Source organism: Artibeus jamaicensis, unplaced genomic scaffold (genome assembly GCF_021234435.1).
Source record: "Artibeus jamaicensis isolate MK-2021 breed Jamaican fruit bat unplaced genomic scaffold, CSHL_Jam_final contig_445, whole genome shotgun sequence".
Lineage (NCBI taxonomy): Eukaryota > Metazoa > Chordata > Mammalia > Chiroptera > Phyllostomidae > Artibeus > Artibeus jamaicensis.
In genome coordinates this window covers 65,378-91,996 of record NW_026521832.1, presented here as the reverse complement: position 1 = coordinate 91,996, position 26,619 = coordinate 65,378, and the positions used below count along the sequence as shown (strand labels likewise).

At 42.5% G+C, this 26,619-nt stretch overlaps 2 protein-coding genes across 2 annotated transcripts; both read right to left on the bottom strand.

Annotated features, from left to right (window-relative positions):
* Nucleotides 1-391: 391 nt before the first annotated feature.
* TXNIP (thioredoxin interacting protein) lies at nt 392-4,355 on the bottom strand. The gene is made up of 8 exons (XM_037145381.2): nt 3,846-4,355; nt 3,358-3,430; nt 3,115-3,262; nt 2,795-2,897; nt 2,422-2,678; nt 2,170-2,326; nt 1,902-2,053; nt 392-1,777 (listed from the first exon to the last, which is right to left on the bottom strand). The coding sequence occupies exons 1-8, from the start codon at nt 4,093-4,095 to the stop codon at nt 1,742-1,744; spliced, it is 1,176 nt and encodes a 391-aa protein (XP_037001276.2). The 5' UTR covers nt 4,096-4,355; the 3' UTR covers nt 392-1,741.
* Nucleotides 4,356-19,843: 15,488 nt separating this feature from the next.
* Nucleotides 19,844-24,101, bottom strand: HJV (hemojuvelin BMP co-receptor). Its single transcript, XM_037145379.2, has 4 exons — nt 23,920-24,101; nt 22,547-22,734; nt 21,616-22,175; nt 19,844-21,110 (listed from the first exon to the last, which is right to left on the bottom strand). Exons 2-4 carry the CDS (start codon nt 22,641-22,643, stop codon nt 20,487-20,489), a joined length of 1,281 nt encoding a protein of 426 aa, XP_037001274.1. The 5' UTR covers nt 22,644-22,734; nt 23,920-24,101; the 3' UTR covers nt 19,844-20,486.
* Between the last annotated feature and the right edge of the window lie 2,518 nt (nt 24,102-26,619).

The window sequence follows — 26,619 nt, the reverse complement described above, 5'->3', positions numbered from 1 at the left end:
GTCACCAGAAGATACCAGCTAGTTTTTTAAAATTTTATTTGAGAGGGGAAGGGGAGGGAGAGAAACATCAGTGTGTGGTTGCCTACTGAGGTCTTGGCCTGCAACCCAAGCATGTGCTCTTGACTGGGAATAGAACTAGCAACCCTTGGTTTGCAGGCTGGCACTCAACCACTGAGCCACACCCCAACCAGGGCCCAGCCAGTTCTTTACAGAACTGGAAAAGGCTAAATAGAGCCCAAATTTCTTCCCTGTACACCTTTCCAAACCCACAGTTGGGTCAATAGATAATACAATACACCTTATGGGTTTTCAAAAATGAATTGTGAAACAGAGACTTCTTCAGGCACAGTTTCTAGTAAGTTCTCCAACACCATCTGAGACAAGAAAACAGTTTTTGCCATTAAAAACCTTTATTTTTATTTATTTATTTTTTTACAAAGAATACCCCTAACTTGGGGTAAAAATCCATCTGGGTAAGTACAAAATATATAGTTTATCATACAAAAAGATACACAATTAAAAAAAAATTAAACCACCTTCAGTCCACACACTTTCTCAGAAAAGGGTGGAGCTCAGTGCTCTAACACAGGACAGAACAAAGTGCTAAAGGCTGTAGTGAGAGAGGGGCTATTAACATCCCCCCATCTACTAACACTGGTTAGGAAAGGGAAGCCCTGGGGGCTTTTGTGGAGACCTGCCCTCCAGTTTCTCACGGCAATGTCTGAAGGCTCCAATCAGTGTTGGGGCATCTTGTTTTGGAGTTTTTCCTTAGATATGGAGAAATCACAGTGGGCAAGGCTGATAGCAGTAACCTTTTTCCTCATATGAGTGTCAGAATTATAGAATTCTGGGATGTACACTGGGATGAAATCTCAAAATAAGCAACTTTTCATTTTTATTTGTCCTTGTGCTTATGCCTAAGGAACACAGTAAGACCAGATTTAGCTTACATTTTGATAGAAAAATGACAAAAACTAAAGTGCTAAAAGCATTCCCTTAGAATCAATTCCAAGGACTCACATGAAAAGAAAAGCACATTCTCCCACATTTTCAACAGAAGACAGTGCAAGAGGCTCTAAAAATGGCTTTTAAGACCTTTGTAAGGCACAGTTACTAATGCTTTAGGCCAGATTAAAGTACATTCTTAGCAAAGGACAACCTTAGAGCTTCTTCCCTTTAATTCACATAAAAGGCTCTCCAAAGTCCACACCAAATCAGCGCTGTAGGGCTTTTTTCCTTCCTATAAATGTACAAATAAAGGGCATAAATATTAAGAACCTCCTTTTCCCAAAGTTTTGAGTATGATTTTTTGTTTTCATTTTCCCAATTTGCTAAATTGGCTCTGTTCCACACAGCACAGAACTCAAGATCTGATATCATCATAACAGTATCTATATTCTCCTCCAAAAAAAACCTTAGTAAGACCATGCTGGGAGGCCGTTTCTACGGAATATAACTCAATTTTCAAGATCTAAGAAAACAGGATGGGCCTAAATTTTTCTAGTATTTTAAAACCCATCTAGTAAACATCCTGAATCTCATCATCTCACTGGCTGACGATGAGTGTGCACCCTCTTTAAGGCCCAAGAGATTGCCTGCTGGTCACTTCCTACACTGGGGAGTCAGAGGGTGGGGTAGACCCAACCCCCACTTATAGAGATTATTGAGTCTTTGTAACGAAGAGTCCAGGAACAGATGAAAAGAAATAAGCAGATACAGCTACTTCTTTTCTTCCACATGCTCACTGCGCATTGTTGTTGAGGATGCAGGGATCCACCTGGGAGAAAAAGACCATTTTAAGTTTGGATAATAATTAAATGAAAACCCCACTTTAACAATCCAAATCAACTTCCTATTGAAGACTTAGAACAGGGGTAGTGTGGTAAAATAATAATTTTTACCTCAGTGTAAGTAGGTGGTGGCATGAACTTGAACTCAGGAGCATACATAAAAATAGGGCTGTCTTGAGAACTATCTGTGTCATCTAGCAGAGGAGTGGTGGGGCTCTCTAATCGGTGATCTTCAGGAATAATATCCATATAACAAGGAGGAGCTAGAAAGTAGTAAGAGAGAGAGAAAAAAACCGGTAAGGAACTCGGCCCAGACATGCCCAAATGTCACAATTTTACAGACCCAACCAGGTTGGATAAAATATTAGGTCTGGCTCACCTTCAGGAGTCTCAGGGATGTTTAGATCCACCCAACTCATCTCAGAGCTGGTTCGGCTGGCCATACTCGATGTCCGACTGCTCAGACTTGACCTGCTGCCAATTACCAAGGGTAGGTCAAGAATGACTTTCTTGGAACCAGGGACACTAACATAGATCTAGAAAGTAAGTTAGCAGTTAAGACTAGAGATCTGGAACACTATTGCAATTTATTCAGATGAACAACTTTCTCTCTCCAGCCTCACCCACTCACCAGAAGGAAATATTCAACTCGAAGGATATTGCAGCCCAGGATAGAAGGCCTGATCTTCTGTACCCGAAGGCTCTTGCCACGCCATGATGCACAGGTTCCAGAAATAATGTGATTGCCTCTAACTGAGGACAACTTCTGTGTCAGCACCTTGGTCTGGCCATTGGCAAGGTAAGTGTGGCGGGCTACAATGGCTGCTTTAGGAACAATGATTCGGGAACATGTATTCTCAAAGTCAGCATGGATGGAAATCTCATCACCTAAAAATGAGAAAGATGAAGTACAGTTAATGACTTTTCTTCTGCTCCTGCCTCTAATCACAAATCTACCAGAGTTCCTATTTTGTCAGTCTATTTTTTAAGGACTAGGCTTTTACCTTCACAAAATCCTTTTCTGTCAATTCGGGCAGAGACAGACACCCGCCCATCAGGAATGAACATGCAGGAAACTTTCTTCTCCTTTTTAGCAGACACTGGTGCCTATGTAGAATGGGGATTAAAAGCTGTTTTGAGAATTTCTAGAGATCCTTTGTCAGCTTCTCTTTACTTCCCACTCCTTACCTAGAATAGGCAGCTTTCCCTCCCTTGATGACTATACTATGGCTTGATTCCCTGAGGTACTTCCAAATCTAAGGCCCAAGACATGTGACTTTTATCCCTGAGACCCAAGGTAATACAATCTTAAAATGAACCTCACCATTAAATCAGGGGTATTGATATCCACTAGATCCATCACTTCAAAATTCTTCTTTGTCTCTTGAGTTGGCTGGCTGGGGCGATCAAGAAAAGCTTTCACACAGTAGTCTACACACCCATATTTTCCTTTGAAAGATGTTCCCAGAGGCCTGTGTCAAGAAAAGGGAACAATTTAAAAAATACTCTTCAAAATTTAAAAAGGGGAAGATAGAAAAGTCCAAAGATGCATTTAGGTTATACCTACCCCTGAGGAAGCTCAAAGCCAAACTTGTACTCATATTTGTTTCCAGGTCTCATGATAACCATCTCATTCTCACCTGAAAGGAGAGGAAAGTGAGTAGCTGTAAAGTTTCTTGTTACACTTAAAATGCACCCGGTAAAGCATTCTTGGGCAAAGAGTAAGTAAATTTAGGCATACAAAAACCCTTTTAATTAGCTAGGCATACAAAAACCCTTTTAATTAGCTAGGCATACAAAAACCCTTTTAATTAGCTAAGGAATACCGCGGGACTACCTTAACATCAGGCCACCACTAAGAAACTGGACAAATTTGACCTTTTTTTTTTTTTTTTTAGGGGGGGTCGCAAATTAAAATGCAAAAAGGTAAGGATGCAACACCAAATTCAAACCCCTCAACCAGAACTTAGAATATTTAGAATAGGACCCATTTATTCGGTTTATTTCTCTTCCCAAAACAGCTTTCACTCTCCAGCAAAGAACTGGGCGACTCACCTGCTGGCTGGTCCTCCAGGAGAAGCGTGTCTTCATAGCGCAGATACTCGAAGGTCTGTTTGCATTGCTGCGATCCCTGGATCCAGAGGACTTTGGCCACTCCGCAAGCTAGGACCCTGACAGCTTTGACTCGAGTGACTTCACACACCTCCACTATCACCCGGCCAGCTACCTTATCCCCACTGCCATACACCTTGTCAGGGTCGTTAAAGAGCACCTCAAAAGACTTTATCCTCTTGAACATCACCATGATTAAACTGGGTGGGCACAAAAGATAGAAACGGCGGTGGCAGGAACAAAACTCTAAATCCAAGTATCCTCGGAAATAATTTCCCTCTTAAGACTCTCTCAACAATTTTTGAAAAGATGTGGAAAGAAATAGCTGTTCGTTATTCCAAGGAATTTCAAGTGAAAACCAAGCTCTTTTGTCTCCTCCAATAGCTGAAAAAGCGCCCCACGTCTCTAAAGGTTCAACTCACTGCTACGAGAAGATAATCTTAACTGAAAACAGGAAACTGCTCTATATAGTAGCCGGGGCTGGCAGAGCCACGCGAGCGCTAGCCCTGGAAGCGCGTGCTACCCTCGTGCACAGCCCTCTCATTGGCTGCCCATCCATGTTTACCAAGAGACTGGCCAATCAACGAGGTTGCAGTGGTGCGTGGACACAGAGTGCTCCTGGCGGGGAAAATGGTTGTTGTGCACTGCTGCCTTGTGCCGAGGAGGGGGAGGGGCGGCGGTCAGCGAAGGGTTGAGAAGCGTCCTCCCTTAGGCTCGGAGGAAGGAGGATCTTGCTGACCCTAGAATGCATCGGGGCCAATGGCTTTTAGGAGGGCAGCTTCTGGGCTGGGAACAGTGTTTAGACGTTCATGAGGGAATTTCTTGACGCGCCTTAGCCAGGGCAGTTAATTTAGAGAGGCGCCTATTCACAAGTGACAAACCGTGTGAAAAACAATCCCAGAGCTTTAACCATACAGTAGGTGTTACTGTTCAGGAAGACCCCCTTCGTCTTTCTACTGCCCCACATCTCTATTAAAAAACAAGAAAAACTGTGTGAAGGCAAATAGAACTTGTCACAATCAAGTCCTCATTGGAAAACGGGTGTGTGTGGCTGATTGGCCTTTTTCCTCTTTTCGGACACTGGGGACTCCCGGCTGTAGACTCCTAGCTGTTGGCCTGTGCTGTCCCTGCCCCACCCCCAGTCTGTTCTATCTGTTCTCTGGAACGGAAATAGTAAAGGTGTGTTCACATCCTGTTGCTTATACCCTCATCTCTTCACTTTTTACATGAGAAGTCGGCTGCCTCAGTGACCTCTTTACTAAGTTGTGTTCTTTAGGCTCTGATTATTTTTCTCTCCCTGCTTTTTCAGGAAAGGGGCAAAAAAGGATGCTTCACTCTTTTCACTTTCTTTTTTAATTACTGTCACTTTTTTTGTTTTGGTATTCATTCCCTCTCCAACTCATTAATCAAAGGTCTGTACCTAAATCTGTAGCTCACACTCCTCCCAGCCTTCAAGTTAGTTAAAAGCAGGAAAGTTCTCTTGTTTACAACTAAAGTGTTAGTGGATGAGATAGTCAAATACCTGTTTGAAGGAAGAATTTGTCTACCTTTTAAAAGTTCCTGACCTGTTTGGAAACTGGTAAGAAAGGAAAGGGAAGACAGGTCATCAGAATATATGTTCAAATTAAAGGAGACCCTGAGTCCTCATCTTGTATTGTTATTTGACATCTGTCAGATGGGTCTAGGGAAATGTCTTAAGAGCTGACTGCCAAGAACTTATTTGTAAATGTGATAGGAAAAACTTGTATGCTAGAGTTACAGGGATTCTTCTCCCTTTTCTTTGATTTCTGGAAACCACCTCCCCACCCCTACCCATTCTGGTTCCTGTGTGGTGCTGGAAAGAGGAAGATGATGTTCCTACCCTTTGCTGTTGCAAAGGGTAGGAGCTCAAGACTGAGATGGGGAAGTAAATAAGAAGCATTAGTTGTACAGAAATCCTACCCAGACAGCAGAAAGGCTAATATTCATTGCTGTTAAGAATCCTTCTTCTTCCTCACACCCCCTAACTGGGTTGACATCCAAGACTAACAAGTTACAACTCAACCCCAAGAATCAGGCATCAAGACTGTTGAAAACACACACATACAACATCAACTCCCACGAACAAAAACGGGAACATTTTGATCCTTAAGGTGTGTGGGTTTGAGGTGACACCCTGTTCTAGAAAGTTAACCAATGAGGCCTGAGTTGTTTTGGGTCAGTCAACAGTATTCATTGAATTATCTGGAGCACTAGAAAGTAATTTTTTAAATTCAAACTTATGGTTTCTGGGAGATTTTTAGTTTGATGGGTATGAAAGTAAATAAAATGAAACATCAAAATGCTTCTCTTACAAAGAAATACATTAATCAATGTTGTCAAACAGTGTTTGTTGTATAAATAGGTAAATTTTGAGGGGATAGGAGAGTGGGTATTAATAGATCAGGGTGGTGTTGATTTGGGACATCTTAGAAAAAAGGGAATGCCTATGTTTATCAATCTGGTCATATCTATGAAGTACTGAAATTTTTAGTTTTAAAAAAATCTTAATATTATTATCTTTTGCTGTAAGTTCCTCTCTTGGACTCTAGTTTCTTCTTTCTCTTTTTGCAGTACTCAGTACAGGCCACTTGTTTGTTCTGTTATTCCTGGGTTCCCTTAAATGCCAGAAAAACTATTTCACTTGGCAGAAGCTGTCCACCAGGCCTGTAGCCAAGGCATGTTCTGAAGTGGAGCCCTCCTGGACAGGGTTGTTTATGACCTTTCACTTAATAGCCTGGTATTCTGAGAAAATCTGCCCCCTGATGATTCTTTCTCAGTTCTTGTGTGGAAGGAAGAAAAAGCTTCTATGAAGCTAGCCTGCTCTTCTAAATTCCTGTCTTGAAAACAGGGTGCAGACACTTGGGAGAAAAAAGGCAGATACAGGAGAAATAGCAAAGTGGGCCTAAGTTGAGGAGTTTTGCAAGTTAGATCATCTTTACCTGCTCCTTCCCCACCCTTTTCAATTCTGATGCCAACAGGAAACAAAGTGGTGACTGTTGTTTGTTTTGCTGGTGTGGTTGAGAGGTAAGGTCAAAGCTTTAGGGCACCCTCAGCCCTTGGTTACCATTCAATTCTTTTACCTCTGCCTTGAAAAACATTTAAGTACTCTAAAAGACTCCTCCTTCCTAAAGCAAAACAAACCCCTTTCTTTGTCCTTTTTGTTGTTGTTGAGACACCATTGTCCCAGTTTTCCCCCATTGCTCTCCTTTGCCCTGACCAAAGTCTAATCCCAAAGATAACCATCACCTCATTGTTCTTGTCCCTGGGTCCTTCCGTGTTCTTTGACTCAATACCTTCTTCTCACCCCTCCTTTCTGGTCACAGTCAGTTTGTTCTTTTTTTCCATATCCCTGGTTCTGTTTTGTTTGTTTGTTTGTTTTGTTCATTAGGTTTCTCTTATAGGTGAGATCATATGGTATTTGTCTTTCACCATCTGGATAATTTCACTGAGCATAATACTCTCCAGTTCCATCCATGCTGTTGCAAAGGGTAGGAGCTCTTTCTTTCTTCTGTGTAGTATTCCATTGTGTAAATATACCACAATTTACTGATGAGCATTTAGGCCATTTCCAGCATTTGGCTATTGTAAATAACACTGCTATGAACATAGGGGTGCACAGATTGTTTTAAATTGGTGTCTCAGGGTTATTTGGGTATAATTCTGTTATAGAAACAACCCCCTCCCCTGGGTTTTTTTACTATGGTTCTTTTTGCCCATTGCCATGTTAGGAACTGTGGCTCTCAATGCCAGAGTTTGGTGAAAAGGAAAAGAATTATTTATTCAAAAGTTATATAGGTTTACAGTAATGGCAGAATGTCGCCATTAAATCCCAAAGTCCCTTTAAAACACTCACAAACACACACACACAGTCCTACCTTCCCTCACCCAAACAGGCCAGTCAGGGGAACCATATCTCAGGAAAAGGAAGGCGGTAGCTGAGTTAGACCCTTGACCTTAATCCGAAACTACACCCTCATGGTGGGTGGTAGAAGTCCTTCTGCTTTCTTTCTAACCTCTGAGAGAGAGCTCCGTATGGTTGCTACATCTTGCTTTCCTGCTTCCTAAGCTGCCTGGTCAACAGAGCCCCCTCTCCACTTTTGAAGCCTCATGGTTAAGCCCCCTGCATGGCTGCTGCACTGGGGTTTAAATCCTGGCATGGATCTTCCTCTATAACTCCATTTCCAACTCCTCCCACAATCAGCTACACCTACTAGCACTCCCATATTCTCTACCGTTCTTGGCTGCCATAGTTAGTCCAGACAGGCATGGCCCTGTGGTGTGGAGTGAACCACCTCCAAGTTCTTCTGCAGGTGCTGTAAAGGGGGTAAGGTGTGGAACTGCCTCCCAGCTACATCATAGGTCAAAGTCATGCATTTCTCCCTGAATCTCTGCAGGCTATGAAGCTATCCTTCTCTTACTGATATGCAAAATAACTCTTAATCCCAAACTAGGCTTGTAGGGGACCCTGGGATTTCTCAGCCTAGGTGCTGGTTAAGCCTACATTCTGTTACAATCCCAGCAGTGGAATCCCTGGATCAAAAGGCAGTTCCATTTTTATTTTTTGGTGACTTCACCAATCTGACTGCCTACCAACAGTATAGTAGGGTTCCCTTTTCTCTGCAACCTTGCTACCACTTGTTTGTTGATTTGTTAATGATGGCCATTCTGGCTGCTGTGAGGTGTTATCTCATTGTGGTTTTAATCTGCATCTTCCTGATGGCTAATGATGTTGAGCATCCTTTCATATACCTACGGGCTGTGTATATGTTTTCCTTGTAGAAGTGTCTGTTCTGGTCCTTCGCCTATTTTTTAATTGGATTGTTTGTCTTCCTGGTGTGGAGTCATGTGAGTTCTGTATATATTTTGGTGATCAAACCTTTGTCCAAGGTATTATTGGCAAATATATTTTTCCATACAGTTGGCTCTCTTTTCATTTTAAGCCTTTTTTTAGCCATGCAGAACAGAAGCTTGTGATTTTGATGAGATTCTATTTTTTAAATTTTTTTTATTGATTATGCTGTTATAGTTATTCTATTCCCCCCTTCATTCCCCTCCACCCTACCCCCCATCCCCACCATTACCCCCCTTTAGTTTATGACCATGTGTCTCAATTGCTTTAGATTCTATATTTCCCATACTATTCTTGCTCCCCCATCTATTTTCTATCTACTGTCTATGCTACTTATTTTCCGTACCTTCTCCCCCCTTCTCCTCCTCCCACTCCCCTGTTGCTAACCCTCCTTGAGATCTTCATTTCTATGTTTCCACTCCTGATCTAGCTGTCCTTTTAGTTTGCTTTTGTTTTAGGTGTGGTTGTTAATAAGTGTGAGTTTGTTGTCCTTTCACTGTTCATGTTTTTTTAACTTCTTTTTCTTAGATAAGTCCCTTTAACATTTCATATAATAAGGGCTTGGTGATGATGAACTCCTTGAATTTGATCTTATCTGAGAAGCACCTTATCTGTCCTTCCATTCTAAATGAAAGTTTTGCTGGATAGAGCAATCTTGGTTGTAGGTCTTTAGATTTCATGACTTGGAATACCTCTTTCCAGCCCCTTCTTGCCTGTAAGGTCTCTTTTGAGAAATCTGCTGACAGTCTGATGGGGACTCCTTTGTAGGTGACTGTCCCCTTAGCTCTTGCTGCTTCTAGGATTCTCTCCATCATTTTAATCTTGGCTAATGTAATTATGATGTGCCTTGGTGTGCTCCTTCTTGGGTCCAACTTCTTTGGGACTGTCTGAGCTTCCTGGATTTCCTGGAAGTCTATTTCCTTTGCCAGATTGGGAAAATTCTCCTTTATTATTTGTTCAAATAAGTTTTCCACTGGTGGGTGTTCCTTTCCCCCTTCTGGTACCCCTATAATTCGGATGTTGGAGCATTTAAAGATGTCCTGGAGGTTCCTAAGTCTCTCCTCATTTTTTTGAATTCTTGTTTCTTGACTCTTTTCTGTTTGGCCATTATTTGCTTTCTTCTGGTCCACTCCATTGATTTGAGTCCCAGTTTCCTTTTCATTGCTATTGGTTTCCTGTGCAATTCCATTCATTTCAATTAGTTTCGCCTTCATATATTTGTCTAATTTGTCGATATAATCAACCAGTTCTATGAGGATCCTGATGACCAGTGTTTTAAACTGTGCGTCTGAGAGTTTTGCTATTTCTTCATTGCTTAGATCTATGGGCTCTGGGCCTTTGAGATCTTGCGACATTTTTGGTCTGTTCTGGCCCTTTAAGTATGAGAAGCGGCGCCTTGGACTCCCAGGTCCCTGGGTTGTGACGCTGCATGTGGGGGCGTGGTCAGAGCGGGGAAATGGCGACCCCCTCTGCTGTTTCTCACAGCTGGGTGAGGAGCAGCACCTTAGGTGGTTCACCTGGGCCGGGCCAGTCAGAGTCGCTGGGTTATGACGCTGTATGTGGAGGGGGGGGTCAGAGCAGGGAAATGGTGGCGCCCTCCACTGCCGCTTGCCGCGGGGACCCGCCCACTCCCTCGCCTGTCCACCCGCGCACAAATGCGAGACCACAGTCAACACGCAGCACTGCTCCCCCGCTGTCTCCCCCGCGGTCGCTCGCCTGGTGGCTCTCTGGTGGCTCACTAGGTCCAACCCTGCGCCTGGATTTCGCGCGTCTGGATTCCGCCTGAGTCTGGCTGACTGAGACCTCCTGTGCAATACCGCTTCACCAGCTGCTGGTTTCGCCCCTTACCGGTCAGGCTGAAGAATTTGTTGTTAACGGACTTCTGAAAAGTTCAATTTTCCGTGTTCTGGCTGTGTTTTCTGATGCTAATATTTAGTTGTCTCTAAACTTGGTTGTGTGAGAAGGCACGGCACATCCACCTATGCTTCCATCTTGGCGGAAGTCTGGTTTGTTTTTCTATGAGGGGAAAATTGGACTGTGTTGATGTTTATAAGTGTGAAGGAGAAAGAACATTGTGTGCTTAGCCCAACTTTCCTTTTCTGAGAAATTATTTCTTTCTTACACAATTCAGTAATCTAGCTGGTTCAGGCCTGCCACCCAGTGTGTAAATAAATGTGCTGTTAAAATCCTTAATCTAAGAATTGTCTCAAAAAACACAGAAGCTTTTCTGAAACTTGAAACTTGACTCAAACTGCTCCTTGAGTGGTGAAGATGATTCTTTAATCATGAAAAGAAAAAGAAGCAGAGGAAGGAGTATTGTGTTCATGACTGAGAAGAAGAAACCACATATTAAAGTAGTTTTTAAAAATCAGATTGATATTTAACAACACTTTCTTTGTTAATAACATTTTTGGTACATACAGCCAACTATACCTGTGCTATATAAAGATATTGCACAAACATTTGATTCTCACGAGATGGACCAACAGATAATTTGTACAATGTATATTGTGATTCAGAGAGCTCAAGTGACTTGCCTAAGTTCACAACTAGGACAAAATTCATGTGATTTATGGTTTAAAGATCTTTCTATTAGAGCATCTCTGATTCTTGAAAAAGAAAAGTCATCTTCTCTGTAAATCTTTTGTAAAGAGTTCTCTGATTCTACAAGCATATTTTATTGTCACCTTTGTATTCCAACAGCATGTAGGACATTCTACTTTAAAAAATTACTTATTGATTTTAGAGAGAGAGGACAGAAGAAAGAGCTTGAGAAAGAGAGAGCGAGACAGAGAGAGAGACTGATTGATTTGTTGTTCCAATTATTTATACATTCATTGGTTACTTATTGTATGTGGTCTGACTGGAGATTGAACCTTCAATCTTGGTATATTGGGATGAGGCTCTAACCAACTGAGCTACCCAGCCAGGGCTGGACATGCTTCTATAGTTATGCATATTGATAATTTATCTTGTAATTATGTTTAGTATTTGACTGTTCCTTCCCATTATTCTGAACTCCCCAAAGTTAAGAGCCATGTTTTCTTATGGCCTAGCATGATTTAGATGCTTCAAAAATCTAAAGAAGGATTGAAATCAATCCAAAGGATTATTTTACCCTCATCAGCTAGATAGCTCATTCCATTGCTTGTCCATCTGGTTTTGGTTTCTTCTCTCAAACTGATGCTATTTCCTCCTATCCATTGGCTTGGTTGTGGTAGATGCAGATCAGTGACCTTCATATAGAGAAAATAAAACTATGGCTGGGGTGAGGTGGGTTAAAAGGGCAAAATAAAGAGGCTTATTCATTTTTTAAAAATCCAACAACTGGTTTTTCAGAGGTAGGAGTAGAAGAAAAGTGCTCTATCAAAGATTGACTACACAAAACCCTTGATATTAAAATGATTGGTTCTTTGAACCAATAGCAAAGAATGATTTCAAAATAGCACATAGTGGAGGCAGAATGTAGTTATTTTATCTGATTTCTTTCACTTCCTCAAAACCCACCTTCCATTCATACAAAAATGTTATCTCAGGAAACATATTTAACTAATTCCTTTCTATTAACTGTTGGGAGGATGACAAATAATTTAGTTAGGGATCAGGCAGAAAAATTAAGAAAAGATCCTTGGCTGGTGTAGTTCAGTGGGTTGAGCTCAGGCTGTGAACCAAAGGATCACTGGTTCGATTCCCAGTCAGGGCACATGCCTTGGTTGTGGGCCAGGTCCCCAGTGGGGGCTACGTGAGAGGCAACCACACATTGATGTTTCTCTCCCTCTCTTAGTCCCTCCCTTCTCTTCTCTCTAAAAATAAATAAATAAAATCTTTAAAAAGTTAAGGAAGTACTTTTATTTTAATTGTTTTGCCCCCCCCCCTTAATGCTGCTGCAGTTTCCCAGCACCATGGAGTTTACCTCTGTTTCCTGAGAAGAAATGTGGGAAGGAACTTGCCATGAAATATATGAGTAGGGGTAAGACGGGGTTGGGTGGATCTGGGAAGTGGCTGAGGTGGCCACAAGTTTAAGAAGTTAAGGGGGATCAGTAAATGAGTGGATCAAAAAACTGTGGTGCATTTATACAATGGAATAATACTATGCAGCAGAAAGAAAGAACTCCTACCCTTCTCAACAGCATGGATGGAACTGGAGAATAATATGTTAAGTGAAATAAGCCAGGCAATGAAAGACAAATACCATATGATCTCATCTATAACAGGAACCTAATGAATAAAAATTTTTAAAAAATGAGCAAAATAGACCCAGAGGCATGGAAATAAGGAACAGACTGACAGCGACCTCCAATGGGATTAAGGGGTAATGGGGAAAAAGAAGGGGAATAATATAATCAATGAACATGTATAAATGACCCATGGACATGAACAACAGGGTGGGAATTGACTGTGGGAGTGGGGGGTGGGTGGGGCAGGGGAGAACAACAGGGAAAATTGGGACAATTGTTATAGAATACAATAAAAAATACAACTTGGTTAAAAAAAAAGTTAAGGGAGAAAGTTCAGAAATGGCTAAGGTGAAAATACCCTCCCTTTAAAAAAATCAAAATAATGTAGTTCAAATCATGTAGTATTTAATTGTTTACACAAAAAACAGCACTCCTCAGGTCTCTCTACTGAATGATCTCTTACTGTTATTTCAGCTTTTTAATCTGTTTATTTACTTCATATTTCTAAACTATATGCTTCTTTTATTTCTTAATTTAAAATATTAGACATATACACTCCTTTTTTTGTTATAGTAATTGAAATTTATTCTATCCCATTATATTTTTACATCCCATTGTATCCTTACTTTCCCATTCCTGTTGCTTCATCATCCTGATAGAGTTATATCACAATTTTGGCTAAATCAAGTCAGTGTTTACATTATTATCATTGTGTAAATAATATCCAAGTGGAGCCAAGCAGTGTATTTTGATTTTTTTATGTCTTGGATAATCCTTTGTTGTGAAGTTATAATAACTTAAACTATTTACTTTACCATGCACCTAACTTTAAATTATTTCCAAAATGACAGTTCTGCCAAATGATTATTAATATTTTCTCTCAAATGGCCAACATCAGATAATCTAAAAAAATTTCTTTTTCTGGAGATTGCCCCATTCCTACTAATTCTTTTTAGTCACCAACGCCACCTGCTGACTATAGGTGGAGTAGAAAGAAAGAATTATGAGGCACATGTTTGATGTTTTAAAACCAGAAAATGGTCTCAACTTCCGCCAAGGTGGAGGCATAGGTGGATACGCTGTGCTTCCTCACACAACCAAGTTTAGAGACAACTAAATATTAGCAACAGAAAACACAGCCAGAACACAGAAAATTGAACTTTTCGGAAGTCTGATAACAACAAATTCTTCAGCCTGACTGGTAAGAGGGGCGAAACCAGCAGCTGGCAGAGTGGGGTAGCACAGGAAAACTCGGTCAGACAGACTCAGGCACACGGTATCCAGGCGCAGGGTTGGACCTGGTGGGCAACTCAGCATGCAATAGCAGGGAAACAGCGAGGAAGCAGGGCTGCGGGTTGACTGTGGTCGCGGGTTGACTGTGGTTGCCCGTTCGCGCATTTGTGTGTGGATAGACAAGCGAGGGAGTGGGCGATTGGACGAGAGCCAGCAGCCCCAGCTGTAAGCGGCGGCAGAGGATGCCGCCATTTCCTGGCTCTAACCCTGCCTCTACATACAGCTTCATAATCCAGCGACCTAAGTGGCCCTGCCCTGGTGAACAACCTAAGGCTCTGCTCTTCACCCAGCTGCGAGAAACAGCAGAGGGGGTCGCCATTTCCCTGCTCTGACCACGCCCCCACATACAGCATCACAACCCAGCAACCTGGGAGTCCAAGGCTCTGCTCCTCATATTTAATGGGTGCAAACAGACCAAAAATGGCTCAAGAAGATCTCAAAGCCCCAGAGCCTATAAATCTAAGCAATGAAGAAATAGCAAAACTCTCAGACGCACAGTTTAAAACACTGGTGATCAGGATCCTCACAGAACTGGTTGATTATAGCCACAAATTAGACAAATATATGAAGGCAAAACTAATTGAAATGAATGGAATTGCACAGGAAACCAATAGCAATGAAAAGGAAACTGGGACTCAAATCAATGGAGTGGACCAGAAGAAAGCAAATAATGGCCAAACAGAAAAGAGTCAAGAAGCAAGAATTCAAAGAAATGAGGAGAGTTTTAGGAACCTCCAGGACATCTTTAAATGCTCCAACATCCGAATTATAGGGGTACCAGAAGGGGGAAAGGAACAGCCACCAGTGGAAAACTTATTTGAACAAATAATAAAGGAGAATTTCCCCAATCTGGCAAAGGAAATAGACTTCCAGGAAATCCAGGAAGCTCAGAGAGTCCCAAAGAAGTTGGACCCAAGACGAAACACACCAAGGCACATCATAATTACATTAGCCAAGATTAAAATGATGGAGAGAATCCTAGAAGCAGCAAGAGCTAAGGGGACAGTCACCTACAAAGGAGTTCCCATCAGACTGTCAGCTGATTTCTCAAAAGAGACCTTACATGCAAGAAGGGGCTGGAAAGAGGTATTCCAAGTCATGAAATCCAAAGACCTACAACCAAGATTGCTCTATCCAGCAAAACTTTCATTTAGAATGGAAGGACAGATAAGGTGCTTCTCAGATAAGATCAAATTCAAGGAGTTCATCATCACCAAGCCCTTATTATATGAAATGTTAAAGGGACTTATCAAAGAAAAAGAAGTTAAAAAAAACATGAGCAGTGAAAGGACAACAAACTCACAGTTTTTAACAACCACACCTAAAACAAAAGCAAACTAAAAGGACAGCTAGATCAGGAGTGGAAACATAGAAATGAAGATCTCAAGGAGGGTTAGCAACAGGGGAGTGGGAGAAGGAGAAGGGGGGAGAAGGTACAGAAAATAAGTAGCATAGACAGTAGATAGAAAAGAGATGGGGGGGCAAGAATAGTATGGGAAATATAGAATCTAAAGAACTTGAGAGACGTGGTCATAAACTAAAGGGGGGTAATGTTGGGGACAGGGGGTAGGGTAGAGGGGAATAAAGGGGGAGAATAGAACAACTGCAACAGCATAATCAATAAAAAATAAATTAAAAAAAAAAAAACGGAAAATGTTCTTTCCCTGGTCTATGACCTTGAGAATGACAATATGGAGGAAGGAGTGTGGTCCTTATAATAGAAGTTAGAATTTAAAATCATTAAATATTCTCTTCTCTTGCCCTGTCATCCTTTTCTTATCTGTGTTTTCCTAAAAAAGAAAATCTGTCGTAATATTATTTTCTGTCATTCTAAGCTTTTGTCTGATCCACCAAAGGAAGAAAGAAAGGTGGGTTACCCACTTGTACAAAATTTTTTATAGCTTTATTGGGTATGCTTTATGTATGATAAACTACACATAGTTAAAGTGTATAATTTTATGTTTTTTGACATTGTTATCACACTCAAGATAATGAGCGTATTACTCCTAAAAGTTTTGTCATGCCTTATTGTAAACCATTCCTCCCTCTCTCCATCCATTCCCAGGAAACCATTCATCTCTTTTCTGTCAATATATATTGTAGGGTGACTTTCCTCGAAAGTCCCCCTGTGTACCACAGATGAGAGTAAACATGACAGAGACATGATGCTTGGGGAGGAGAGGTGGCCAGTTTTCCAGAGGAAAAAGGCCTTGAGCAGTGGCCAGTTTCTCAGGGGGAAAGGGTCTTGAGCCCCTTCCTCCAAAGGCTTTTATTGGGTTGTAATGCATAGGAATACAGGGCAGGAAGGATCAAACAGTAGATAACATTTCAAAGAAATCTGAGGGGTTAGTGTGAATCAGTGTCTGTCAGGAAAGGGGGTTGCAGAGGAGACATACTCATTTCCTCTTGGACCCTTATCATATGAATGAAAGCACTCTTAGCAGAGCAGATTTCACAGGTTTATCAGGAAGTGTTTGTGATGCCAGATTTTTCCCCAGGACATGCTCTAGCAAGGCAAGGAGCTGTACCTCTCCCCAACAAGTATTCAGGTTTAAGGGGATTAGAGCCAGGAAGCACTTCTCCTAAGGGACTTGGGGACTTGGGCTTTGTCAAAGTCAGGGGGATGGGGGTGTGGGGGGCAAGAGTCCATTGTTTTGTTGCAACCCCCCACCCCCAGTTCTTCCATGATGGCCTCCCACGTGATCAAGTCTGGCTTAGGTTGCCCTCCCACTATGAGGGGTCTTACCTGTCACTGACTTCTGACCAAGCTTTGGGGGCAGGGAGAAGAAACTGAGGCAGTGTTTGCTACCAGAGACAAGCTTTGTCTCCTGCAGCTTGCATTCCAAAGGTCATTGCTTGCCCTTAGCCACAGGGGGTTGAGTTACAATTCCTGAAACCAGGCAGAGCGGTCCACAACAATATATTAGTTTGTTCTTCCTATAATTTTATATAAATGGAAGCAAACAGTAGGTACTCCTTTTTGTTGTTGTTTGGCTTCTTCACTAACATTATTATTTTGAAATTCATCATGTTTTGTGGCTCAGTAGTTGATTTCATTTTATTGATTAGTAGTGTTCTATGGCACCACAATTGGGGTATCTATTCACTTGTTGATGGACTTTTGGCTGGTTTCCAGTTTTGGGTTATTTCAGACACGACTATGAAGGACATTTGTAGGCAACAAAACTCAGGAGTGGAATGTTTCAATTGTATGGTTAAGTGTATACTTAGCTTTTAAAGCAACTGCCAAGTTTTTTTTTTTTTTTTTAATCTTTAGAAGGGAAGGGAAGGAGAGAGGAGGAGAAACATCAGTGTATGGTTGCTTCTGGTGTGTCCCCTGCTGGGAACTGGCCCCTGCTAGGAACTGGCCTGCAACCCAGGCATGTGCCCTGACTGGGAATTGAACCGTGATCTTTTGGTTTGCAGGCCTGCGATCAATCCTGAGCTACACCAGCTAGGGCTACAACTCCCAAGTTGTTTTACAAAGTGGTTGTACTATTTTATATTTCCACCAGCAGGGTGTGAGAATTCTACACCTTGCTAACACTTGATATAGTCAATCTTTTATTTTTTAAAGATTTTATTTAATTTTAGAGAGAGGGGAAAGGAGGGGGGAAGAGACAGAGAGAAACATTTGACATATGAGAGGTACATCAACTAGCTGTGTCTCCTACACCCCAGACCAGTGGCCTGGCCCACAACCCAGGCATGTGCTCTGACTGAGAATCAAACCAGCAACCTTTTGGTTTGCAGGCTGGCACTCAATCCATTGAGCCACACCAGCCAGGGTGGTCAGTCTTCTATTTTAACTGTTCCAGTGGTGGTGTGTAGTATTTTCTCATTGTGGTTTTAATTTGATTTGCATTTCCATAGTGATTAAACATGTTGAGCATCTTTTCATGAGTTTATTTTGAACTACCCCTTTAAAAATACTGCATAGGTAGTAGGGTTAATCCTAAATTTGGGGAAAGGGAGCAGTGTTACATGAGCAGGTGTCATAAAAGGATTTTTCATCAGTTAGTTATGAAATTCTTAACTAACTTATGATTCCCAAACCTGAGGAATAAAGTTACTATGATGAGTCAAGAGAACCAATATAAGAAATAGTTTTCAAAAGAGAGGCTTTGAGGAAATGGCAGAGTGGCTGTGGTCCCTAGAGGAGGTGAAGAGGAAGAAATAGGGGATGAAGAATTGCAAAAGAAATTTGAGCCCTGGCTGGTGTAGCTCAGTGGATTGAGCATGGGCCTGTGAACCAAAGGATTGCAGTTTGATTCCCAGTCAAAGCACATGCCTGGGTTGCAGGCTAGTTCCCAGCAGGGGACACACAAGAAGCAAACATACATTGATATTTCTCTTCCTCTCACCTTCCCTTCCCCTCTTAAGATAAATAAATAAAATATTTAATAATAAAAAAAAAGAAATTTGAAATGGCAGACCAGATAGTACACCCTGTCTGGTAAGCACTGGTCAGTGTGTATATGTGTTCTGGGGAAGTATGTTCAGGTGGGTGAGGCTGAGAGAAGACGGAGAACATAAGTCTCAATATATGTTTAGATTAGGGACAGGCCCTAGATAATAGAGTAGCCGAAGGGGGAGACTGAGACCAGAAAAATTGGGGAGATACTGAATATAAAAAATACCACTGTTACTTTAGAACATCCCGGGCTAGAATAACTTCTATTCTCAAGTCTTCTTCTACAAACTAGATTCCTTCAACTTTGGGCTTCTCCTCTCTTCCCAGCTCTTCCTTTTGGGTTTCATATGATAGAAGAAGGAAGTAGCTTTTGTGGTAGCAGCCAGCACCTCAGCTCTCCTCTTCTGCCCAGCTCCATAACCAAAATTTTTAATGGTTCTGTTTCCTTGACAATATATAGTATGGTGGTTAAGAGTTAAGGCTCTAGATTTAAACTGCTTGGGTTCAGTTTCTGGTTCTACCATTTATTAGCTATATGACTGTGGGCAAATTGTTTAATCTTCCTGTACCTCAGTTTCCTTATATAAAAATAGCAATGAGAATATTAACTCCCTTAGGTAGTTGTGAGGATTAAATGAATTAAAAATTTAAAAGTGTTTAGAACATTGCCTGACAGGTTTTAAACTTTCGATAAATGTTAGCTGTCAATTGAATTTAAACTCCTTGGCTCCACTTTCAAGGTGCTTCATAATCTGACTTCAGCCCATTCCCCTTCTATCCCATTACTTCTTGCCTAATTCATTTGAGTTTTGCTGTTTTCCTCATGGAAGCATGAATCTATACATAACTCCAGCTGGTTGTCATTGCCAGGAAGGTGGTCCTTAACAATTCAAATCTTCAAAGATCACTTGAAATCCCATCTTCTCTATTACCTCTTATTACTTATCATTACTTGAGTTCTCTCCAAACATCTTCCCATCAGAATTCACAGTACCATAGAATATAGTGAATAATTACACACTCATCACTCCTTCATGTGAATCAGTTTTGTTTCCCTAATAGCCTATAAACTTCCTGAGGGCAAAGTAATGTCTGATACCTCTGAGCCCCTTTCAGTGGAGTGACTCTGTTGTCTTACTCACTTTTAAGCATCTGTGAAGAGACTGAAGATAGGAAACCAAAGGAGTGATTAATTCATAGCTTTAATAGCAGTTTAGTTAGGGGTAAGGATGAGAGTTTCTTTACTATCTATGCCATTCTCTAAAGGCAGAGATTCATTTCACCTAAGATCTAGACAACTTCTACTTCATTTCTGAACCAAAAAAAAAAAGCAGTACACACCTTACTCACATATATATTCATCCAATAGACTCTTTTCCCTAATCATTTTTTCCTTTCCACCTTCTAAGTGAAAATGATTGGAAAATCATTGAGTATATGGGTAATGATCGTGTCTTTCTCTTTCAGTTCTGTCCTCTTAAAAGTTCCAATCCTTCAGTTTTCTATTGATCATCAGGACTACTATAACCTCTAAGCTTGTAGGGGTGATCTCAGGAGTAGATGGACTGAAACAACTCACTTATTATAAATGGGATTGAGGAAACTGGTGAGGAGTCCTTAAAGAGGTCTCAAATGCAGAAACCTAGTCCATAATCCTTATTCTATAATCACTTCACCTTTGAACTGCAGCTGTGTCTGATTCTGGATAAATGCCATTGTTTCATGTGTCTCCCAGTCCCCACTGCTTCCTTCAGCAGCTCTTCATGTTCTTCCCTGCCAATCTATATGCCCAAATCATTTTCAAAACAATCAAGGGCTTGCTGCTCTAGTTATTGAATGCAAAGCCACAGAAAAAAAAGCCCAGAGAGGAGTGGAGCTGGAAGGGTTGCTGAGGAAAGTGGAACCCCAGCATCTGAAGGGAAGAGATGCAGCTTTTCTAAGTCTGGCAAGAAGGCTCGAGCATCCTCCAGAGCAGCGTGAGCTGCCACAGTAAAGTTGGGGTCACCAGAGATTAAAACATCAAAGACACAGGAATGAAAATAAGCATCTTCAACTGGCAGCCCTTCCTTGCACAGCTGTCTGGCAGTGTCAATGGTTATAGCTCCCCGATGATTGCACTCTGAGTGAGAGAGTCGCTGACTTGGGGGGCACCCTCCAACACAGAGCTGTAAGTCCTGCTCAGCTGAGAAGGCTCTGGCCACATCCTCTGCTACCTTGATGGAGAAGGAGAGCTGCCCAGCTGTCTGCCGAATAATTATTGTTGTACCAATATAGGCAGCTTGTATCTCCACATGGCTCCCAGGTTCAGCAGTTCCAATGGACAAACTTGAGCCCCCAGGTCGGGTACCTCCATTGATAGAACCATCTTCAAAGGCTGCAGGAAGATTGTCCACCTCAGCCTGGTAGACCTTCTGATCAATGCATTCCTGCATATTTTTAAATATAATGGTGAGCTGTGAGGGCAAGAAGGAAAGCAGTTTATTTTGGGCTCAGGGCATCCTTCCCCCTTCTCCCTGTCAGACCTCTTACATAGTTAGGGATCTGATCCCAGCAGAGATGCAAGGTTTAGCATGGCCCTCACTCCTCAATCCCTTCTCATTATCTTTCAGTATTGCCTCCTCCCCACTCAACCCCTCTCTAGTTTTCGGCCTCAATCTCAGCTACTCCCATAGGCGAAAGAAAAATTTCCCTTCTGTAACTCCTCATCCTAGGGCTCCTCAGCTCTCTTTTTCCTAACTTTCTTTTCAGTGTTTTATGACATGGAGTGAAATTCTCACCAAGGGAAAGTGATTTACAGGAGCAAATATTTGATAAGGAGGGAGTGATTCCAGATAAGGGAGTGGTTAAAGAAAAAAGGGAATGGGGTTGAGAATTCCATTGCTGAGGAATAGTGGGAATGGGTTGGAAGTGTTACCATGAAGTGACCATGAAAATCTGGAGGAGCAATTGAGTTCTGACCTTCCGGGTGGTGGTGGCGTTGGCACCCGAAGCCACGGGGGAGCTGGTGGCCTGGACAAAAAGGAAGTCATTATCCAGCAGGGGCCAAGCTCCTTGGACACGGCACGTGTGAAAGTGGTGGTGGAAGCTGCGCACATGTGGGTCCCCGAAGGAGGCGCAGTGTAAGAAGCCCGGGGGATGACCGTGCAGCCGGGAAAACCGATCTTCATAGTCACAGGGGTCCGGGGCTGCAGGACTGGAGGAGTGGACGGGCCCCCCACTGGAAAGGGCTGGGCCCCGGGGTGGGCGAGAGGCCATGGGGCCCTGGCGGGAACAGTTGTGTTGAATCATCAGGTCCTCTATACCATGCACTGCAGAATGGAAGGCGAGATCCCCGCGGCAGGTGCGAGCTGTGCGCCGAGTGCATAGTGCATAAGAGCGGAGGGCTCGACAGAGACCTCTGGAGTCCACCCCTCCATCTCGGTCTCCTCGGAGTACTCCTGGTGAACCCCCACTTTTAAGGCTTAAGGTGGATGATACATACTCAGCATTGCAGCGTAGGATCTTGCACTGAGAATGAGCTGAGAACATAAGGGAGAGGCCTGTAAGATGATCCCGCTCAAGAGTATGCTCTCCCAAATCTTGTCAGGAGATTCCAGCCAGTCCTAAAATGACTGATTGCCTCCCCAAGTCCCCAGACCGCAGTTCCCTAGTCCTGTCCTCACTCAGTTTTGCTAAAAACATTTAAGCACGCTAGATCTCTTCTCCCTGTCCGTAGAGGTCTTCCCCAGTGCCCTTCCCCAAGTTGAATGGGAAATAAAATATACCTGTTTGAGAGAGGGGCAAATGACCCCTCAGCACCCATCTCTTCTCACTCACATATGCACATGCCCACCCCTAGATAGTAGCCTGCCCTTTAGATTCCCCAAACCCTTCCCCAGCCCTCCCTTACCATATCCACAGAGGAGCAGCAGAAGAGTGAGAGTGCTCAGAGTTGGGGGACTGCTATGGGGGAACCAGGGAGTAGGAGACTGGCTTGGATCCCCCATGCCTTATCCAGCCAGGTGCCCCCAGGCTCCAGTTCTTTCCAGCTGATGGCTGTCCTACCTAGTGAATTTTGACTGGCTGTCCTGTAAGAGACTGAAAAAAGAAATGTGGCTGGGTGTGGAGAAAGAGAAAAGTTAAAGATTGTCCAGGATGACGTGAAGAGAATCCGGAAAATCAAGAGAAGTATAAGCAGACTAGAGTTTGGGAAGAATGGGGCTCCTCAAACTATAAGTGTGGCTGTTAAACATCTGTGCCCTGCTCTTGTGGCCACTTTTTGGTCCTTTATGCAATACCTGTAGGTGGGGGGTGGAAGGAACACTGAGTGGACTTGGTGGGCAGAGTCCACTGTGTTGTCCCATTCTGAGCAACCAAACAGCAGAAATGTCCAAAAAGGATGAATTATGGGGATAGATCAGATCCCAGTCATTCCAGTAGGCTCCCTAATAGAATTAGGATCTGAAAGATACTTCAGAAACATACCTTTTATTTGCCTTTCCCCATCAGCAGGGAACATCCTCCAGGGGTCTTTTTTTTTTTTTGCTTTGTGTCAGGATTTTCAGTAAGAAGAAGTAATGGTAGAATACCTAGCCCCTTAGTATTCAAATGAAAAAAGAATCAATTTCTTTCTTCTATCCTAGGGAGCTGTAATTATAATCCTTCTCTCTCATCAAATAATGGAGTGCAACCTAAGCATGCAAATCAATATTTGCTTGTTATGAGTCAACAGTTCTTGAATATTTCCAAACCTGACTGCAGAATCACTTTTTTGTTTAATCTTCCCTTTGTAAATTCAGAAGTTCTCCATCTTTTGGTGAGGAGAGAGCTTGGGGAGGGACTTGCCTCTCTTGGGGTAAGGATATAATTCAGGGAAGAGTCATGCAGAAGGGAGAATAGATGACTTGTGGGGAGAAATCATTTATGATGACGAGTGGCCACCATCCTTGGAAGCCCAATGTGAGGGGCACTGCTAATCAGGGACTAATCATGTGAAACTAAACAGATTAGGGGATGCAGGAAACTCCTCCTAAAGAAGGAGGCTTTCTCAGAAATCTTCAGCAAACAAGGTGAGGAGGGGAACTGTCAGAGGAGAGCCTGGGAATTAAACTTCAGATGGCCATGGGCGTGAGGCCGGAAAGAAATCAGACAGGAGAAATGGAGATTGGGGCACTTTAGCATGGGAGAGATCTTAGCTTTTGGACCAGAGATATCCAAGTTAGACCAAAGCCTAACTTCAATCCAAAGGCTTATTAAAGGAATTGCAATTTCATTTTGACTTACTGTTTCCAGAGGTCAAACATTACTCAGATATCCCGTTCTCCAGCCATGACTGCCTACTCTGTTGGTCAGCTCCGGCCAGGGAATCCCCCGTCTCTTTCTCCATTTCTCCCCCAGGTACCCAGACCCGCAGCAATCTCAGTGAGCTCAGCAAGCCAGAGAAGGTCTGGTGTGGGGGGAAGGGAGAGTATATGGCTGGCTAGAGCACTGGACAGCTGAGCGGGGGAGGGAGGTGGCTACTGAGTTGACTGTTTTAAAAATAGCTAAGTCCAAAATTCCAGGAGCTTTGGTGGGGGCAGGGTGTGGGAGTGGGGAGGGTAGGAGGATTAGAAGTAATGTGGAGTACAGGGTGCCAAATAGGAGGGGGGAGGCAGAAATATGATAGGCAAATTAGATATCCAATTCCAGTTTATATGACTCTAGTCACTGCCTACTCCAAGCAGACCTCCAGCATGCTCAATAATGAACTTCCAGCCTTTAAAAATTAGGGTGGGCAATTGTATACCCCTTGTTCACCACCCTCATCTCTGCTATACTGAATATTACATTTAGTTTCTACAGAACATATCTAGGGAGTAGCTGACTTTAAATAAGGTCCATAGCAGAGGTAGTTCACAGCCCTTCCCCCATCTTTACAGAGTATTTCAGAAGGTCTGAAAAAAGCCAGCTGTTCAGAGAAGAAATCTGAGCTCCAAGTTGTTTAGGATGAAGGTTTGCTTCAGTCTACCAGCTCAGATCCTTGCAGCTGTCTATCCCCCTACCACCTCCATTTTCTTTTTTAAATATATTTTATTGGCTATGCTATTATAGTTCTCCCATTTCCCTCCTTTATTCACCTCCACCCTGCACACTCCCTCTCACCTGCATTCCCCTCCTTTAGTTCATGTCCATTGGTCATACATACAAGTTCTTTGGCTTCTACATTTCCTATACTATTCTTAACCTCCCTCTGTCTATTTTCTACCTACCATTTATGCTATTTATTCTGTGTACCTTTCCCCCCTCTCTTCTGCTTCCACTCCCTTACTGATAACCCTCCATGTGATCTCCATTTCTGTGATTTTGTTCCTGTTTTAGTTGTTTGCTTAGTTTGTCTTTGTGTTTTTTTAGGTTCAGTTGTTAATAGTTGTGAATTTATTGTCATTTTACTGTTCAGAGTTTTTATCTTCTTCTTTTTCTTAGATAAGTCTCTTTAACATTTCATATAATAAGGGCTTGGTGATGATGAACTCCTTGAACTTGACCTTATCTGGGAAGGACTTTATCTGCCCTTCTATTATAAATGGTAGCTTTGCCAGATAGAGTAATCTTGGATGTAGGTCCTTGCCTTTCATGACTTGGAATACTTCTTTCCAGCCCCTTCTTGCCTGTAAGGTCTCTTTTGAGAAATCAGCTGACAGTCTGATGGGAACACCTGTGTAGGTAACTGTCTCCTTTTCTCTTGCTGCTTTTAAGATTGTCTCCTCTTTAATCTTGGTAAATGTAATTATGGTGTGTCTTGCTGTGTGCTTCCTTGGGTCCAACTTCTTTGGAACTCTCTGAGCTTCCTGGACTTTCTGAAAGTCTGTTTCCTTTGCCAGATTGGGGAAGTTTTTCTTCATTATTTGTTCAAATGACTTTTCAATTTCTTGGTTTTCCTCTTCTCTTTCTGGCGCCCCTATGATTCAGATGTTGGAATGTTTAAAGATGTCCTGGAAGTCCCTAAGCCTCTCTTCATTTTTTTTTTTTTTGAAAATTCTACTTTCTTCATTCTGTTCTGGTTGAATGTTTATTTCTTCCTTCTCCTCCAAACTGTTGATTTGAGTCCTGGTTTCCTTCCTGTCACTGTTGGTTTCCTGTAGATGTTTCTTTATTTCACATAATGCAACCTTCATTGCTGCCTGGGTCTTTTTTATGCTGTTGAATTACCCAGTGAATTCCTGGCACATCCTGATAACCAGTGTTTTGAACTGTGCATCTGATAGTTTGGCTATTTCTTTGTTGCTTTGTTGTATTTGTTCTGGAGCTTTGATCTGTTCTTTCACTTGGGCCATTTTTTTTTTTTGTCTCAGCGCTCCTGTTATGTAGTTGGGGTGGTGCTTAGGTGTTCACCATGGTGGGGTAACCCACATTGCTGTGTTGTGATGCTGCATGTTGGGGAGGGGGTGGAGAGGAAACAATGCCACTTGCTCTGATCTCTGCTGGTTTTCAGTCACTTCCTCCGCTACCCACAATCAAATTGTGGCCTTCTGGGGCTAATACCCGGTGGGTGAGCTTGTGTACATACTAGGATCCTGTGGGTCTCTCCAACAAACTCTCTCGTGAGGCTGGGAGTTTCTCCCACTGCCATCTCAACCCCCACAGCTGTTTTCAGTCAGAGGTTTTGAGGCTTTATTTTCCCACTCTCAAACTCTGGATTGTGCGGTCTGTCTTGTTCCCTAGTTGCTCTTCCAGGTTCATCTGCACATGAATGTGGGACCACACAGTCTGTAAGCCACTTCCTCGCCCGGTCCTCCAGCTGCTGCTATGTCATGAGTCCTCTCTGCCTGGCTGCCTGTATCTGCCTCTCCTACTGGTCTGGATGAATGTTTCTTCTTTAACTTCTTGGTTGTCAGACTTCCATACAGTTCGATTTTCTGCCAGTTCTGGTTATTTTTTGTTTTTAATTTGGTTGTTCTTGTTTGGTTGCGCAAGGAGGCACAGTGTGTCTATATATGCCTATAT